Source organism: Phoenix dactylifera, chromosome 5 (assembly GCF_009389715.1).
Source record: "Phoenix dactylifera cultivar Barhee BC4 chromosome 5, palm_55x_up_171113_PBpolish2nd_filt_p, whole genome shotgun sequence".
Lineage (NCBI taxonomy): Eukaryota > Viridiplantae > Streptophyta > Magnoliopsida > Arecales > Arecaceae > Phoenix > Phoenix dactylifera.
The window spans coordinates 8681593-8701527 of NC_052396.1; the positions used below are offsets into that span (position 1 = coordinate 8681593).

At 35.7% G+C, this 19935-nt stretch overlaps 1 protein-coding gene across 1 annotated transcript in view; it reads right to left on the bottom strand.

The window, feature by feature from the left end:
- Positions 1-13934, bottom strand: part of LOC103710401 (actin-related protein 9) — a 58058-nt gene extending 44124 nt beyond the window's left edge. Inside the window, exons 1-7 of the mRNA XM_039126744.1 lie at positions 13839-13934; positions 13620-13692; positions 12499-12617; positions 12307-12366; positions 12149-12214; positions 7876-7941; positions 4038-4059 (exon numbers count right to left, since the gene is read on the bottom strand). Of these exons, the coding sequence (XP_038982672.1) occupies positions 4038-4059; positions 7876-7941; positions 12149-12214; positions 12307-12366; positions 12499-12617; positions 13620-13692; positions 13839-13841 (409 nt within the window). The 5' untranslated portion in view covers positions 13842-13934. The remainder of the gene's footprint in view (positions 1-4037; positions 4060-7875; positions 7942-12148; positions 12215-12306; positions 12367-12498; positions 12618-13619; positions 13693-13838) is intronic.
- Positions 13935-19935: the final 6001 nt, after the last annotated feature.

Genomic DNA, 19935 nt, shown 5'->3' on the forward strand with positions numbered 1-19935 from the left:
AAGAGTCAGTCAATATTATATTTGATGAGTCTGATAGTGAGTCTGCTAGGAAAGAAAATATTATTGATGATGATACAGGAATTATTGACTTTGAAAAGTTGAATATTAATGACGTGCCAATTCAAGATAAGGGAGATGATTGCGTGCCACCACAATCTCAAAACTTGCCAAAGGAATGGAGGTATGCATATGGACACCCTAAAGACTTAATCATTGGTGATCCATCTCAAGGGATAAGAACTCGATCATCTCTTAGAAATTTAAATGATTATCTTGCTTTTGTTTCACAATTAGAACCTAAGACTTATGAAGAAGCTGAAAAAGATACTAATTGGATAAATGCCATGCAAGAAGAATTAAATCAATTTAAAAGAAGTAATGTATGGACATTAACTGAAAGACCAAAGCATAACTCAGTAATTGGAACAAAATGGATATTTAGAAATAAATTAGATGAAAATGGAGTAGTTATAAGAAATAAGGCTAGACTTGTAGCTAAGGGATACAACCAAGAAGAAGGAATAGATTTTGACGAAACATTTGCTCCTGTAGCTAGATTAGAGGCTATTAGATTACTTCTAGGATTTGCATGTTTCATGGATTTCAAATTGTATCAAATGGATGTGAAGAGCGCATTCTTAAATGGTTTTATTGAGGAGGAAGTATATGTAGAACAACCTCCTGGTTTTGAGAATCATAAATTGCCAAATCATGTGTTTAAACTACATAAGGCATTATATGGATTAAAGCAAGCTCCTAGGGCTTGGTATGATCGATTAAGCAAATTTCTGCTTAATAATGACTTTAGTAGAGGAAATGTAGATAAAACACTATTTCTCAAAAGAAAGGACAAAAATCTATTAGTGGTTCAAATATATGTAGATGACATAATCTTTGGTGCCACAAATGATACTCTGTGCAAAGAATTTGCTGATTTAATGCATGGAGAATTCGAAATGAGTTTGATGGGAGAACTAAGCTTCTTTCTAGGATTACAAATCAAACAAACTAAGGAAGGCATTTTCATTCATCAAACTAAGTATACAAAGGAAATACTAAAGAAGTTTGGGAATGAAAATCATAAGGGAGTAGGCACTCCAATGAATCCTACTAGAAAGCTAGACAAAGATGAAAAAGGGAAGAGTATTGATATTAAGCTCTATAGAGGACTAATTGGATCCTTGCTCTACCTTACTGCTGGTAGACCCGATATCGTATTTAGTGTAAGAATATGTGCTAGATACCAATCGGATCCTAAGGAGTCACATTTAAGTGCTGTTAAAAGAATCCTTAGATATTTAAGAGGAACTACCAATATAGGATTATGGTACTCAAGAGACTCCTGTCTAGATTTGCTTGCATATTCAGATGCTGATTTTGCCGGATGCAAATTAGATAGGAAGAGCACAAGTGACACATGTCAATTCTTAGGAAATAACTTAGTATCATGGTTTAGCAAAAAGCAGAATTCAGTGGCACTGTTCACAGCTGAAGCTGAATATATAGCTGCTGGTAGTTGTTGTGCTCAAGTACTATGGCTTAAGCAACAACTAGAGGACTATGGAGTTAAGCTAGATAATATTCCTATTAAATGTGATAACACTAGTGCCATCAATCTTACTAAAAATCCAGTTCAGCATTCTAAAGCCAAACACATAGAAATAAGGTATCATTTTATTAGGGATCATGTGCAAAATGGAAACATATGTATTGAACATATATGCACTGAAAAACAATTAGCCGACATATTTACAAAACCCTTGAGTGAAGATAGATTCTGCACGCTAAGGAGGAAATTAGGCATATGTGATCCTTTTTATTGAAGAAATATAAAAGGGAGCAAGTAGTCTCATAATACATTCCTCCAATTTCTAAAAACCCATGAAACATGAGTCAAACTTGTTATCTATAGATTCCTTACTCATGTATCATTATCCCAGAAAGAATTTATAAGGATTGAAAGCAAGAAAAATTTTTAGAAGCAAAAAGGAAGAGAAAAGAAAAATTCTGCACTTGGGTCGACCCAACCCAGAATAGGGTCGACCCAACGTTGAGTCGACCCAAGAAATTTCTTGAGTCGACCCAACGTCGGGACCCCACTGTTAAAAGGGGGACCCGAGAGCACTATTAGGGCACTGTTTGCCCTTGTCCTCTTCTGAATACTCTAATCCCCACTCTCCAAACTCCTCCAAACTCCTCCAAACAGTAGATTACCTTAAAATCTTGGAGAAATGGGACCCAAAAGAGCCGTAGCCAAGAGATCCGGAAGAGTCTCACGGATCCAACGTGAGGAAAGGCAACCTACGGAGCCATCTACAGTGTCTCCACAACGTGAGGCACGTGCGGAGCCACCTCCTTCCCCCTCAGTTATACTTGCAAGATTTGCGGGGAGACCGGTTACAACGGGGAGAAGGATCCATTCCGAGTTCTTTGATCAAGAAGGGTTTAGGTTGAGGGAATGGATCCAAAGGCAAGGTTGGGAGTATCTTTGCTCCCCAGATGTGATGATCTACCCCGGATTAGTTCGGGAGTTCTATGCCTTCCTTAAAACTGGAATGGGAGGGCTTATTTCGGAAGTTCGAGGAGTTAGGGTTCGAGTTTCCGAGGAGAGTTTAAGGGAGCTACTTCATCTTCCCTGCGAAGGAGCCACTCGGAAAAAGCCAGAAAACAAGATGAGAGCTCTGCAGTTGATTATGGAAAATGAGGACTTTGACTTCTCAGAAAAGGTAATAGCAAGCTCTTTATCTGCTGAAATGAGATTATTGCTCAGTATCATAAATAGAATTTTATTTCCAAAGAGCGAGAGATTCGATCTCATCACAGAGTGAGATCTAGTAGTGATGGAGTATATTATTCAGGGTATTCCCCTGAATCTCCCGCCCATGATACTGAAGCAGATGAGGAAAGTGATCTGCAACTCCAGAGTATCACTACCTTATGATATGATACTCACGTTGATTTTTCGACAGCACGGTATATCTGTCGAGGGGGAGGCATCCAGGAGTCTGCTTCATACTGACACATACACTGCATGGACACTTATACGCATGGGATATGAGAAAGTGAACGGGCAGTGGATTAATACTGGAGCAGGGATTCAGGGTGAGGCACCAGAGGGTGATGCACCAGATCATGGAGACCCTATCCCTGAGGATGAGGAGCATATGGATCATCCTACTGCACCTTCAGAGGCTGGACCATCGTCATCTGTTCCTCCGAGAGATACAGATGAGTTCTGGAGTAGGATGACTGAGATCATGTCAGCTCAGGCGAGGACTATCACTGACGGGCTGACGAGCAGATTAGATAGTATGTCAGCTCAGGCAAGGACTATTACTGATGGGCTGACGAGCCGACTGGACATCATGTCTGCTGAGATCAGTGATCTGAGGCAGCAGATAGGAGCACTCCGGAGAGAGAGAGACCCATGGACCATCTGTGCCACAAGCTGCTGAGTCAGAGATATCAGCACAGAGTCATCCAGCTCGTCATGCTCCACGCCAGACACAGTCTCACCAGGCTCGACCTCCCCTCGCCACGTACACTAGGAGGATGAGGACTAGATCCCAGCCATTAGATACTCCCTAGGCTGATATTAGCATTTCTGTTTAGAGCCTAGGCTAGATATCTAGTCTCATATGTATTTTGCTCTTATCATGTATCTTTAAACTTTGATTAAGGAACATTGTATTTGTTTTTGTTTTTGGGCATGAATGTACTAAAATGTTCCTATTTTGATCAATGAAGTTTGAATGTTTGTTATTTATTGTGTCTTTTCCCATGCATCTGTTTGATGATAACAAAAAGGGGGAGAAGTAAAGAAAGAGTAATAGGGGGAGAAGTAAAGGTAGAGTGATAAGAGGAGAAGTAAAGAAAGAAGGAGAAATAATGAAATAACTTGTAAAACAAATTAAAAATCATATAGGAAAGCATATACATCCAAGGAGGAGCAATTTGCAACAATGAAAATGATCAAATCAAAAATTTCTATCAAATTTCAGAATTTGGCATATAGAATTTCAGAATTTGGCACGCACCTTTCACACCTCGATACATAACCTGAAACTCATGTTTTATCTCAAACTTTTGGAGTTTCATCTTTAATGAATTATAAATGAAAGGGGGAGCAATTCAAAAAGTCAAATTGGCAACATTTGAATGATATAGGGGGAGACTTCACTCTTATATATGAAAAGCTGAAATTCAGCAAGTTAAGCCCTTTCAAAAATTGATTTTAAGATAAGTATCAATAGGCTCATACTCTTTATTTTGTAATCATCAAAAAGGGGAAGATTGAGGATGATAGTGTTACTTTGATGATTAACAAGCAATTATCTAAAGTATGTTATAAGTTAAATCGATACTTCATTTATAAGTCTATTACTCTCAGTATATTTGCATAAATTGATATAGATACATTTCATTGTTTATTTGAAAGAATCTAACCTTGAGATGCAGCAAAGTGTGGATTGAGTCGACCCAAAGGATGATTGGGTCGACCCCGGCACATCAAGAAAGCATTTGGCACACTTCTGCAAAAATGGCACAAATGAACAGTGAGTTGGGTCGACCCAAACATCAAGATCCTCAAACAACTCAGAAAATGGTTCTCTGGATTTACTGAGAGGGTCGACCCAAGATGAAGTTGAGTCGACCCAAGCTTGAGTTGACCCAAACCCTGAGAGGGTCGACCCAAAGGCAAGACAGAACAGATGACAGAAAAGGTTCTCTGGAAACCCTGAGAGGGTCGACCCAAGAAGAAGTTGAGTCGACTCAACTGAACCTTGAGTCGACCCAAAGAAAGGTTGGGTCGACCCAAGTGAAGGAAGGCTGAATTGCAAGTTTCTGTGGTTCTGAGAGGGTCGACCCCAGGAAAGTTTGAGTCGACCCAAGTGAAAGTTGGGTCGACCCAAGGACAGGTTGAGCCGACCCAAACACGGGCAGAAGCATAACGGCTAGTTCTGCAGATGTACTTTTTGTCCTTCCAACAGTGAGTAACGGCTAGTTTTTGAATTCTAACCATTGGGGCTTGTCCAATGGATGTAGGAAACTATTTAAAGTGGCACTATTCATCAGATAGAACAGCTTTTCCAAAGAATATCAAAGAGTACACAAGAAAGAGAAAGTGCCCTAATCTTCTTCATCCAAGTGCTTCATTCAAGAATCAAAGAAAGGGGTTGAGCAGATTCAAAGAGTTATCAAGAGCTCCATCCTCCCTTGAAGAGTGAAGCATCCTTGACAAAGAAGAGAGAAGTCACTACAAGCGATAAATACTTTCTAAACTCTTCTTTGTAGATTATATTGTTTTATTTGCTCATCTAGGAGTTTAAATCTTCTTTCTTTATTTGTTAAACTACTTGTAAAGGTTGGTTGGTTAGCCCGCAAAACCAACGGAATAGGTTGATTGGTAAACCCGGAAAACCAATTGTAAAGGTTCGTTGGTGAGCCCGTAAAACCAACAAAGGTTCGTTGGTGAGCCCGTAAAACCAACATAGGTTTTTGGTGAACCCGGAAAAACCAAAGTGTAAAGATTTTTGGATTGTGAGCCCGGAAAACAATCCAACTGTAATCCGCGGGATTATAGTGAATTCCCAAGGGGTCGCTTGGGGAGTGGACGTAGGTGCTAAGGAGAGCACCGAACCACTATACTTCTTGTTGTTTGTATTGTGATTTGTTTAAGTTTACTAACTCATCATTTAACACAAGTAAGATAGTTAAAAGTAAAAGAAACCAATTCACCCCCCCCCCCTCGTGGCTTGTCACCTTCGGCAACACCATGAATGTTGAGAAAATCAAGTTTTAGTAGGAACGTCTATAATAATTGCTTGCATCATAATAATACTTAACTTGGTTATACAACATTTATAGGTAATCAAGGGTAACACTAGAAAATTTTCCAAAAACAAGAAATTTCATGCAACATAACAAGCTTTTGCTTGTATCCATGATAAAATGTGAAAATTCCATATTTTATGAATTTTACAATCAAAATAGTTTTTTGTTTACATAAAAATTAGAACTAAATTTGTATATTTCATGAAATATAAGTTATCCTGATCATCAAATTACTCTTCTCTTAATATTTTGGAAGCCAAGACTTAATTTCTTTTAAGAGCTTATTTGGATGTATGGAGAAATATAACCAAAGGATTGGGAAAAAAATGTAGCAACAAAATGATGCTAAAGGAGGAAACCAAGAAAAAGATAAGCATGGTTTTTCCGGTAGTTGTTGTTTCTCTTATTGTAGGAAAATACAAGGAACAAAATAATCCATTAAGCCTAGCAATTAAGAATGAAGATGATTATTGCTAATTTATTTGTTGTTTTAGGTAGTAACACGAACCATTTAGTAACAATCTAAGGGATCTTCAAGGATCCTTTGGGGATTAAGCTAATGACCGGACTGAGTTTATTCTAATCTGACATAATTTATTGAAATCATACATAAAAATCATCCCATAAAACACCATCCCTAGAAGAAGGTTCCCACGGTAATGCGGGCTTTAATTGGGAGACCATGGGTGCCTTACATTGTGGCTTCAAGCCTTCAACACAAGGGTTGGAGAGACACCCTACGCACCTCTGCTAACTACTTACCTTCATTCCTATTATGTTGATGACAAGGACTCAAGTCCCGACGGGACATCCCGCAGGATACCAAGACAAGTACCATCCCAAGTGTCTAGATAGGACCATCCCATCATTGTCCCAGCATCTTCTATGGCATGTCTTGTGACATCCCCTATCCCATAGGACAATGGAGGTGCATCCCGTTCCGTGGAAAAATTGGGACAGCCCCATCCCATGGAATTTAAAACCTTGGTTAATAGAATCGTCAATCCAAGTGCTAACCCAAATCCCTATACTTGAGAAAAGATAAAGAGAGAGTGAGAGTTGTTTGCATGAAGCAACTCCACAGGCTCCATTCTTCACCATCAAGTTGAAAGTAAGTGGCCATCGGAACAAAAGTAGGGCCAGACTTCTTATAATAGCCTCGACAAAATTATCAAATGTACATTATATACGTGTGTGTCTATATATGTGTGTGTGTGTGCGCATATATGTGTATATATGTGTGTGTATATGTGTGTGTATATGTGTGTATCTATATGTGTATATATATGTATATATATGCATGCAAAGTTTCAAATCCCATGGAGTAGGACCATCCCGGCTTTTTAGTGGAATGGGATGCACGGCCATCTAGCTCCATCCCAAAACCTGGGACAGAAGATGTCCAAGATGCCCCAATCAAGATGCTGGGACGATGGCGAGATGGTCCCGTCCCGACACTTGGGATAACACCTATCTCGACATCCTGATATCCCACCATAATTTGGAACCATATACAAATATATATATCAAAGACGAGGAAGAAATATCCAATATTCTTGATTTTGATTTGACTGTATTTTACCAAATTGGTTAGAAAATGTTACGAGAAATAGCTATAATATTTCATTAATCCAGAGCTTACCAATACCATTAGCAATAGCATAAGTTTCTTAAGTACCTAAATTTTAGGAGCTCTTCATGCACAAAAGTAATATCAAGCAAAATTTGCATAATGGAAGTATAAAAAGCAAATAATTTGGGGGAGAGGGAAAGATGGGAAGGCAGACAGAGAGAGAAGAGGGGAAAAGAGGAAGAGAGGGAGGTCATTTAGAAGGAAAGCTACTTAATGAAGACAAACATTAAAAAATTCAAGATAATCAAAAGTTCAATTAAAATATTGAACTTTATAATAGAATATTATGAATTTAGTAAATTAGGGATGAAAGCACAAAAGAATTATAAAATTAAACATGTATAACCAGAAAATGTAGATTTTAAAATTACCTGCAGCCAAAGTTGAGCTGGGTGTTTTCCCCTAACATTTGTCCAAGTGAAAGTAGTATCGCTTTTACCTTGATGTGGAGGATAAGCATCAACCCTACCCATCTGCAAAGCAATGTACGTAATCTCATATGCATGAGAGATAACCAAGCTGTCAAACATTTGTATTTGCATGAATACTTATCTAAGTTATTGAAGAAAAAGTTCAAACAAAATACAGATTATGTCCATGAATTATGGAAGAGTAATAAAAGGTTCAAACATGTATTCAAGTTTGGGCATAAATCAACATGCATCAGAATTGCCCATTAGTACTATAGCAGAAAGTGGTGTAACAACAAGACACAACCACATTAACATGTACCAAACCCATATTTACTAAAATATTATTGAGTTTATTACAATTATGCGCATATTAACTGGTCTGGAGTAATACAAGATGAAGATTTCATTTTTGCTTTTTGAGCCTTTTGGTAAGAACTCATAAATCTCACAGTTCAATTAAATCTATATTCTTTCTTTGGATGTATAAATCTTGTAAAAAGGTTTTGTAGGGGAAAAAAAAGAATCTTGCCACCTGCAATTTTATTCATTAACTGACATTTCTAATTTTATAAAGAGGGAAATTTAACCTTCTCTCCTACACTGCCCACAAATAGACAGCTAGATATAAAGTTAATTCCAAGAAGGATAGCAAGAATACAGAATGAAATCTATTCTAATACTTAAGACCAACTCTCCCAGTTCTTGTTCATGAGACATGCTGCCCATCCGTGTTTCCTCTTCTGCTGCATCTACCAACCCATGCATGCTAGAGCAGTCCATGCAGGTGTTCCTGCCCTGCATCTCCATATTTTTCAAGACCATGTGCATAGGGTAGCTCAATTGGTTAAACATGTAGATGCGAACCATAAGGTTGAATTTTCTAGCCCTTCCTCGATTGTTTTATTTGGTTGGATCTCGTCCTTTCTCTTTCTTATTTAAATTTTTTGAAAAAAAAAGGTGTCAAGCTCTAGTAAAAGATAAAGCAAGGGGTGAGATATGGAGCACACAAAATGATTAAAAAAACAGTATCAGGTCTTTTTGGCTTTTTTAAAGAAAATGATAAATTTCTCTTTCAACTTGATAGAAAGCAGAAGGGTGTTGCCAAAATATCAATATTAAGTGTGATAGCAGGTGAGACGAACCTAGATTTGCCAGCTGAAATTAATCTAACTGTTAGCCACCAGAACTCACCAAGGATAACCAAATCAGTGGTGTCAGCATGGATCAAGTTTAAATTATCATAATGTTGGGTGTGACCTTGTCATTGCAATGGGTCAAAATGTCATGGTTCCAGTAGAATCAAAATAGCTCCCATGGCAAGGAAGCATTTATATAACTTTCAAAGAATAGATTTTATTGGCATCTCCGCAAAGAATCCCAGAGAGTTCACTCAACATACCAATCCAATGAAGACTATGCAATACAAAGTTTGAGTGTCCATTGCATGAGTCCAAATTTGTTGAAGAGGCATTAAGATAGCAATCCAAAAAAACTCAGTACCATGCAATTTATTGCGAAAATGCTGGCATGATGTTACAATTTTACAGATCCAAAAATGTGAGGCAACAATCAATACAACCCCCTAGACTAGGCTATGACCCCTCGCATATGACAATCCTACATAAAAGTCTAAGATATATATACCCAGTTGAGGTATATAATATACAATCCATAGATCTAACAATCAAAAATATGAGTTATTGGTTGATTGGTTCGCAACGGCTTAACACAAGAAATATGCATTGCTCTCACACTGAACATTAGGGCCATTAATTTACATCAACAAGATACCTGGAATTCCAAAAATTCCTTCAGCATCCACTAGCAATCCTTTTGAATAAAAATCAATTTTCGCATTGTGTTGAGTCCTCAACTTCATTAATGCATATGTACCTTAGATGTAATTTATTACACTAAAGTGCCTACATAGACTAAATATGATACTGTGAGCTTCCATAGCCCCTAGATTTCATAAATTCCCTTTGTGGCTTCCATGCAATCTGGTTATGCCCTTCTTCCCCTTTCCATGGAACTCAACATCTACTTTCTTAATCAACAACCTTTGATCTCTCCAATCAATGTTGGACTTTAATCCTACCAAAATACAGAATAACTAAATTAGCTAATTTAAATTCTAACCAAATGTCTTGATTACCAACCATGGAAACCCATGTTATTTGTACTTCAACCAAAAAAGGGCATCCCTTTAACCAAGGTTTTAAAACTCAGGTTGAATTTCACTCCCCCTGGTAGAGGTTTGGTTTTAGCAGTTTCAAGAGAATTGCTCTGATTCAAAGCTTCACTCAGAAACATCACAAAAGAAACCAAACCAACAAAAAGTCAACAAAAAATGAAAGAGACCAAAGCAAATTACTTCACATCATTTTTTGTGTTTTGAGTTATCTAAGACCATATTCAGTAGTTTGGGTAGTTTTAGGCTGCAACTGGAATATATGTTTGTATTGAAGTTAATGCATTAAAAATATCTCAAGGTTGTATTAAATTATTGAGTATAAATATCGAACATCATTCAACCAAGCACAAAATAACAAGTACACAACGGTAAGAATTAATTAAATATATCTATTTAGTACCACAAGAATATAACTTGAGTAACCATCTAAGCAAGGAAAACCTTTTAAAGCATATTTCACCATATATGATGTAATTCCACACCTATGCAAGAAAAGACAAGCTAAGTATTTGTCATTCTATTTGACTTTAATAACATACCTAAGTAAGCAGAAACCAATCTAAATAAAACCCATTTTATTTAATTATTTTATGTACTATTCCATTTTGATTTTTTATGAAGAGGGAAAAAAACCTCCTAATTAAAGAAAAAAGATCGATACCAATACATAGTGGTTTCTAATTAACAAAGAAAGTAAAGAGAGAGAAAAAAATCAAGAAAATGTAAATATTTACTTTTTAAACAAGAAAATGCTGTTTCCATCGAAATAGCTAAACCAGGCAGAAACTAACCAAAACTGCTAAAACCAGCTGAAATCATTGAAAACATCAAAACTAGCTAAAGGCAACCAAAAAACTTACAAAGCCAAAAGGCTTGGTCAATTTCAGCAGAATTGAGAACTTTGCCTTATGCCTACCTCCCTCTATGTGCCTCCTCAATGATGTACATGATTATCCTGTCTCTTCTCCAATAGTGAGTGATCTGTTTCATCTAAACACTATTTCTTCTCTAATATCCTCCCAATACCTCTTCTAGCCATTGTTTCAAGACCTTATTTATTTCTTGTTGTTGTTATAGAAAGCCTTTACCAGCTCTTTCACTAGTACGAGTCATCTTTGTATACAAAACATGCATGTATACTATGAATATTGGTGCTGAGTGATCACCAACCAAAATTTAATTTCATTGAATTCTTATGACACACAATACAAGATTATTTTATATGACGAAGTAACGTTTGAGATTTGTTATCTACATTACTAAACTCTTTAAGTCGGAAAAAAAAAAGATTGTAGGATTTTCTTTTCAGATTTACAGCCCCAACTTAACTTATTTATTGAGGCTTCTTTTTAAGGAGGAATCATATATTATTTAACGCATATCTGAAATCTCAAATGAATTGGGACAACAATGATCCACCAAAAGTGTTTCCTAAGTTTCTAGATTCCATCTTTGAGTAGAACACAATCCAATAACTCTTCAAACTAGAGTTTGATCCAAGCATTCAATAGGACACTAGTAATCTAATATCTGATTTGACCTAAAGTTTGATTGTCGCAATCTTTGATCAACTCAGTGGTCATTATGCTTTCACAACCCACCCTTCCACATGCTAACAAGCAAGCGGTAAGGGCTCAAGGGTTCGAGTCTTGAGTAGTGTCATTCCTCAAGATTCCAACCCTGACTATTTCACTCCAGGAATTTTTCTTGGTGCAAATCCTGGGTTCATGTCTAGCCCAGCTACTTCCTCTTCTCTTACAGGTGGGGCTTCCCTCCTGATCCCAAAGGACAAAAAAAAAAAGAAAAAAACATTGGGTAAGATCGTTAAGTATCAAAGAATGTATGAAATCACAAATTTAAAATAGTGTCGGAGGCAACTTCAAGAGAATCAGTAAGTGAAGCTAAGTTTCTCTTTCACCCCCACCCAATTGCATGATTTTGGCTCTGCCCTGGATACGGTCAATGAATTCCCTTAATGCTGATATCAATTTCAAGATTCCTAGGTGGGGTTTGCAACCATAAATTGCATATTTACCATAAAACAATCTTACCTAGATCGAGATCTGGACATACCTTAAACGGATATGAATTGTTTGCAGCTTCTTCATCAAGAAATGGAATCTTTAGTAAAGACGCAATCTGAAATTGAAAGACAATCCTTACTACGTGCAGACAATGTACAAATGTTTAAAAAATCAACACAAAATCCAAGATAATTTATTTTCCCATACGATGTCATAAGCCTTCTCACGCTCCAATTGCTGCGCTGGTGTTACTTCAGAGTTAAGCATCTGAAACCAAAAAGAAAAAAAGAAGAAGGGAGAGAGAGAATGGAAACAAGAAATTAAATGTAATCATCATAGTAAGCACTCTTGCTAACCAGATCCACTTTCACAACAATTTCAACTTCTTATCTCCAATACCTGATCCTGCACATTTTTCTTTGGCCCCTCATTCTGTTCCTTCACATGCCGAGCAATGCACTGAGGAATGTTAAAGGGTACTTGTTGATGAGCAAAGCCTATTCTAACATTTGACGAGCCTTCATATAAAACACAAACATTAATCAAACAATTAGTAAATAAACTGTTGGAGTTTTAATTAAAAAATAAATTTTTTTATCTCCCAAATTTTAATTGTTTTAAATGCTTTAAAATACCTTCTTGTGAGACACCTCTTTCAGAAGAGTTGTAACTCTTCAAAAGAGAACGTTGGTTTTCGAAAAGATACGGTGTTTCTAAAATATTACATATTTTCGGAACCATCGCATCTCTTCGGTCTTCTGGATAGAGTCTATAAATAGACTCATCCAGAATTAATCTAAAGACAATTCAATCTCTCTTTTAACTAATATTCTGTCTTTTGAGAGTTTCTTCTACAAACAGAGTTTTTTTACTTTTTAACTTTCTGCTTTTTTTTTTTAGCCATCTGAAGAAGTTGGTCAGGTCAAGCCTCCCGGGCTAAGCTGGGTTGTTGTACCTTAGGAACGAGATCGCTGCAAACCCACACGTAGAGAGCGAATCACGTTTTTAGGGCAGTGTATATCATTTGCCTCGATCCATCTCGGCAAGCTCTTTTCAATCTTTTGAATTTATTTTAGCAAATTATTTTTTTATAAAATAACGATATAGCAATTTCTAGGCAAATAATTTTTCCAACATAAACAACATCATATAACCAAAAATCATCAGTCAAGAAAAGGGTAGATAACTCAAGGAGTTATTAATTCCGACTTAGAGGAGGGGGGAATCAAAATATCGAATCACACTGGAGCAAAAAATTAATAGGCAGATCAAGAAAGGAGAAAACGTGGGCGGATTTTCGCCAATAAAACATAATATCAACGAGAAATTTAGGAGAAATCAAAAGTATAGTTCCGTATTTTTGCTCTTGTGAGAAAGGAAGGGGTGAACCCACTCATAATGTCATCAAAGCAACGGAAAGGTTCAGTCTTTTCGTCATTCTTTTTAACTATTAAAGAAAAAGGAAACAGATTCTAGCAGCAAGATCATCGGATAAGAAAACTTGGGTTAGGGTTTGGCACCTGGATTGATGACGACTAGATTGGCGCCCCGCTCGGCGATGAGCTGCGAAGGGACGACGGTCTTGAGGTAATCCTGAAGAAAGAATAGAGGGAAAAGGCGAGACAAAGAGATCAGAGAGCTAGGATTTATGTTTAGAGAAGAAGAGAAGGGAGAGGATTGGAATGTTGAGAAAGAGGAGAAGGAGAGAGGGAGAATTTGATAGAGATGCAGAGCTTCACCATGGCAGCTATGGCTGACGAGATTGTTGCAGGCCGAGCAAGCGCGCGATTTTGAGGGTTTTATAGCCCCTGTTTCGCTATTCTTGTTTCCTAACCGACAAGAGCAGAAACGTACTATGCGGGCACCGCATAACAACTTGGCCGTATATGATGGCCACCTGATAGACGGCTGTGATTCCATCGATAGATAGACTTGATTTCTTATTTTAAAGCACCAATGTGAAAGAAGTAAAATGCTCAAACATGCTTTGAAGTATTATATTATTTAACTAAAATAGTTTTAGATAAATAGCTTCCCTCAAAAATTTTATCCAACGAAAAGAGCCTAATCAAAAAATAAAAAAGCACTTAATAGTCCAAATAAAGCATGTATTGATCATTACTAGATAAGAATGGCTTCTTATAATCATCCATCTAAAATTACATCTTTTTGGTAGATATATAGTATTTCTTGTGAACTAAAATAACAACTATGGCACAAAATTGTGCTTATATGATGACAATCAAGTACCTTCAGTACATGAAAATCTAAACTTGGTATAATATGGAATAGAAATCTAACACTTCTCTAAATGCCCATACTAAAGAATGAAGATAGCATTGTCAAAGAAAAATGAATATGTAAAAAAAATAAATAAATTTTGTAATGCATAAGCTGCTTGTGATTTCTATTTGCAACTTTCTATTCAGATAATCATTATCTTCTCAAGTTAGGCAACTATTCTAGCATAAATGCAAGATTGAAATATTATATATATATATATATATATATATATATATATATATATAGAGAGAGAGAGAGAGAGAGAGAGAGAGAGAGAGAGAGAGAGAGATTGAAGAAAATGATGAGGACACTCTATCTAACTTCTTTACAATGAGAAACATATGCAACTATAAAAATAGATCCTTGATTAAAATTTGGTTCACTTTAAGCATGGCTATTAATAAAACAACAAGGTTTATATGTATGTACATAAACACAGAATATTTGATAAAAGAATCCAAAAACCATTTTAATCAAATGATTTAATATTCAATTTACTTAAACCTCTTTACCTATAATAATATGAGAATGCAAAACAAAATCTAACTATATAAATATTATATATAACTATGTTTAGACATATTGATCTAATTATTCAATTTCTTATATTGATAGATAATCAATCACTATATTGGAAAAAGTTAGCATTTCATAAATATCATAGGAAGGAGAATAAAAACTCATTTGATATTGTAATATAAGAAATGATCAATATTTTACTTATCTCTTCCTTTCAAAGGTAATATAGCTTTTTTGTACCAAAAAAGGTAATGTAGCTTTTTACGTTAACATATATATTGAAATTTTTTTTCTTAAAATGATTTATAAGACCTTGCATGCTATAAATAATATATACCAAATTTTCTCATTCTTTTAACTTTCATCCAAAGGGATACAATTATTCCAATTATATTTATATTTTCTAATAGGATTAAACTTAAGAGCGAACAACAAAGTATGTATTCTTTCATGTTACTCGATATTTAGAAACTCTTACATCACATCATCAATTGAACTATAAATAAAGTCCTGACTCAACTTTATTGAACCCAAATACTTAATATAGAAAATGTATAGCAACATAGTATCTATACTGATATCAATCAAAGCAATCAAATTTTGAAAAACAATAATATTATTTAGATTACAATGATCCATATGTATTTGCATGAGCAAATTACTTAGCAATAAAAAATATATTTTCTTATCCACAGTTGAGTTTTGAAACAATAGAAAATTAAAAGGTAATTGGAAAGTTTATCAGCCATGTAATATTAACATCATTGCCAATAAGTAGATTTAGAGATCAAAATAAAATCAAAATAATTAATATAATATAATTCTATTTTAATGATGCAAATTTATTTGCAAATAATGTACATATGCAACTAAAGAAAAGAAAGAATTGAAAAATAAAAAGAAAGAAACAATGCATTCACTAGGGCAACCTTCATAATACTAATTTGTGATTTTTAATCATTTCAATGATAAAAAAATAAAAATCTCATCTTTTCACTATATATTGATAAAATTATGTAAGCTAGAAACTTTATTTATGAAGAAATATACATAACTAAACTACAAATTAAAGGTATATATTTAAGATAAATAAACTAGATTATGTTAGTCGATGTTGCTAGCTTGCCAAGCCCGTGAAGTCTCTTGGTGTTTATATAAAAGATCTAGGACTAAATATATGCCCGCACAAGTCCTTACATAGACAATCCAAAAAAAAATGTGGGGAGGAGGGCAAAAATATGAAGGGGCATTCAGAATGCATAGAGAAGTTAGCTTCGATTGAAATGCTCGAAAAATTGTATTGTGCGGGTATATGTGTAAGGAGGGATTTAGGAGGGGTTAAAATTGGAAAAAAAATAATATAAGTCTGACTGATTTACACATTATGTAGCTATGCAAGAGAAGAGAGCAAAGAAAAAAAGAAAAACAAGAGAAGAGAAAGGAAGAGGAAGAACATTATATCCATGAACAGATAAGAGAAAGGAAGAAAACATAATCTAACATGAAAGAAAAAAAAAGAGAAGAGAATGAAAGTTTCTTTTTCTCCAAATCTCTCTACCATTGGAGAGATTGAGGAAGGGGGGTTAATAGAGAAATCACTTCTCTATATTTTTCTTCTCTTCTCTTCCGGCTTCCTATTCAAAAGAGAGATTTTAACTTTTTCTTCTTTTCTCTCCTAACCAAATGAAGATTCATACTTTATCTTCCCTCCAAATAAGGTGTTGGAAGAGGACAAGTATGATTGGAAGTTAGCTACCATCCTTTAAGAGAACAAAATGTCTCCTTATATTAATGACTAATTTAAATGGCTGGAAATAGTGACACAAAATTATAATTTGATCATCTAACCTAACAAAAGTATTTGAGAGTTCTCCTAGTTAGCCTATATTTTTGTGTTGCACAAGATTTTTATGGATATTAGGCATTCATAAACATGATAAATATAATATGTTAACTTTGTTTTTCCTTCAATTGAAACAAACCAATATATTTTGAGGCATTAATTACCGCATCATCAATATATCAATTGTGACTTTTAATCCTTGTTATTTAATATTTTAAATAAAATTTTGAAACTAAAATACGTCTCGAAAGATAAATAATTATTTTTACTATATTAGCCAAGTTTTCAATCTGTCTTCTTGATATATTGGCCAAAGATTTCAAATCATGTCAATATCAAGTGCCAGCTAAAATGATTCGTGTCTTATTTTTTAGAAATGTTGGTGTTAAGGTCCTATACTCCACCATCCCTTCCTCCTCTTATTAATCACAACCCAACTAGATAGACCTACAAAACATATGATTTATCTATTGTTTAAAATATTAGTGGATGATAGTAATTCAATAGATCAAATTGTTTAAAGTAGATTTGATAATTATGTTCTTCATAAAAAATCATATCTTTTTCCTCTTTCATTGTTATTTTAAAACAAATGTGCATAGTTATTGAATAAGGTTCTAGCATACGTATGGATTGGGGCCTAGGCCAAGATTTGATTGACCTAACTAGGAATTAGTTTTATGTCTTTAGATATTTCTTTGCATTTGGTAAGTGGCTCAAAACCCAACCTATTAGCAATCCTATTTTAAGCTAGATTTATCTTATCCTACTATGAATATACACTAATCAGCTCTAATAAGGATCTTTACATTAAACAAGAGAGTATTCTCATCTCACTCACAACAACTATCATTATAACACCCAATTTTGATAGAGCATCAATAGCACTATTTCCATCCAAATAAATATGAGAGACATCAAACTAAGGAAGATTTTGTGAAATCACTTGGGTTTCAAATGGGAATAGATAATAAATGTTGGAAATAGAGAGGAGTGGTTGAGCCTATAAACCACAATTGTCAAGTCACCTTCTGTCCATAAACTTGTTGCTCAAAGGTGTTATACTATATATGAATGGTAATAGCATACAAAGTTGTTGGTAATTCTATATGAGGGATTGATATAATGTTGAGATGGACTGCTTTGGTACAATGTATATAGCTTCATCGTCACTAATATCAAACCTAACTCCATCAAACATATGATGTCAATGACTAATGCATCAAATTTGACTCGAGAGTCTCAGAGGGAGGACAAAATGGAGAAAAAAAATAATATGAAGAGACACTAGTTGGCATAGTCTCCCAAGTGCATCACAGAATTAACCATTGAGAAACCTTCTTGGGTTTTGGTAGAAAAAAAATTCATAGGTGTCTCAGTAGCTTTCTGAAGGAAAAATTTCTCAAGTTGTCCGATAAAATCGGACGCCAGGCATGAAAATTAGTTTTAAATTTTTTTATAACAATTATAAATCTTAAATATATTAATATGTAAACCATACCTCGATCCCGCAGCAGAAGATGGTCGAGGTAGACCGGATCTAGATCTTTGAACGTTGCTTCGCGAGGCCTGGATCTGTAGGTCATCTACTTCGCGCGCACGTCGACTTCGTAGGAAGGTTGGACGACGTCTGTATTTTGCAAAAAATACTTTTTGCAAAAAGGACCCTAGAAGAAAATACTTTTCTTTTCTTCTCCTTCTTCTTCTTCCTTCTCTCCCATTTCTAACCCGAGAGCTTCGATTCTAGACCGATCGCAGAGGAGAAGAAAGGAGACCACAAAGCCGGATCTGGATGCTTGCCACTGGAGAGAAGATTGAGAGAGAAGGACCACTTCTTCTCTCTTCCTCTTCTCCTTTAGAAAACTCCCATCGAAGCCTCTGTCTGTGAAGTTTCTTCCAAAGATTTCACAGACAGATTCACTCTAATTTTTCCTCTCTGATTCGTTCTCTCAATCAAGAGGAAAACGTTGGTCTATCTATAGGCCAACACAGTGAGGATTTTTGAGGAGTTATGAGCTGCCGTTATCGAGTTAAATGTAAGATTCGTAACGTTTGTTTTAGAAAAACAAACGTGGAGAAAATCGTCCAATTCATCAGATAACAGCCAGATTTCAAAAATCAAATTTAACCAAAATGTAACCAATTCAAAATCGGACATTCCGATCCAGACGGTAGAGCGGCCGGAGGCTGGACGGTGGCGCGGCGTGACTTTGAAGCATCGGTGGAGAAGTCTCTGTTTTGCTCCCACGTATTTCTCCCATCGCGGTTCATGAGAAAAACTCTTAAGGGTCCACGGTTGTTAACGGTCCATGGATGGTCCACAGGATTTTTAAAACAGGTTAGCCGTCAACCATTTAAGTGGGATATGGGGATTAGCCAAATAGGAAATGGGTTAGCCCATTTTGTAATAAAGCAAGCCTATTTGGTTCTAAACCAAATTGACAGCCCATTTGAATGATTTTTGAACCGAAAAAATTCCACATGAGTCCGACTCATGGGAGATTCAATTGGGTCCAGTTTCGGCTCGATCCAAGTCCAACTTAGATCAGAACAAATACGAAATTAAATCACAATTAAATCGTGATCGAGCCCAATTACACTAATTGAGATCCAATCAAATCCAATCTCAACAATTGAGTCCTGATCAAGTTCAATTACATTGATTGAAACTTGACTGACCCGAAATACAGACTTAATTAGTTTTTCATCCATGAAATTTAGCATGTACCTCATGTTCAGTGCTAGCTGAACATAGACGGAACCAAATTTCAAATGACCCACAATTTAATTCTTAATTAAATTGGGTCAAGACCTTCCTACTTAGCTTGACTGATGTGTGTGACTCCAATAAGTTCGAACACTAAGCCGGTAGTACATGGACTACTCCATGCACTAATTGAGGTGACCATCTAGCAATGATACCGGACATTCCGGATAGGTCGAATATGCAAAGCAACATTCAAGAATCTAAACATATGGTTATTGCATAATTCATCCCTATGACCATCGATGCTCAAGATGACCTCAGAGTGGACTGTCGAACTCTGGATCCGGTCATCCATAGTGTATTTCAATTAATCAAATCAAGTGACCTATCACTTGGTTTACCCTGGCCAAGGTTTTACTGAATTAAAATACAGCGAGACGTCAACTCCTATAATCTGGAGTGGTCAACCCCATCTTGACTCATA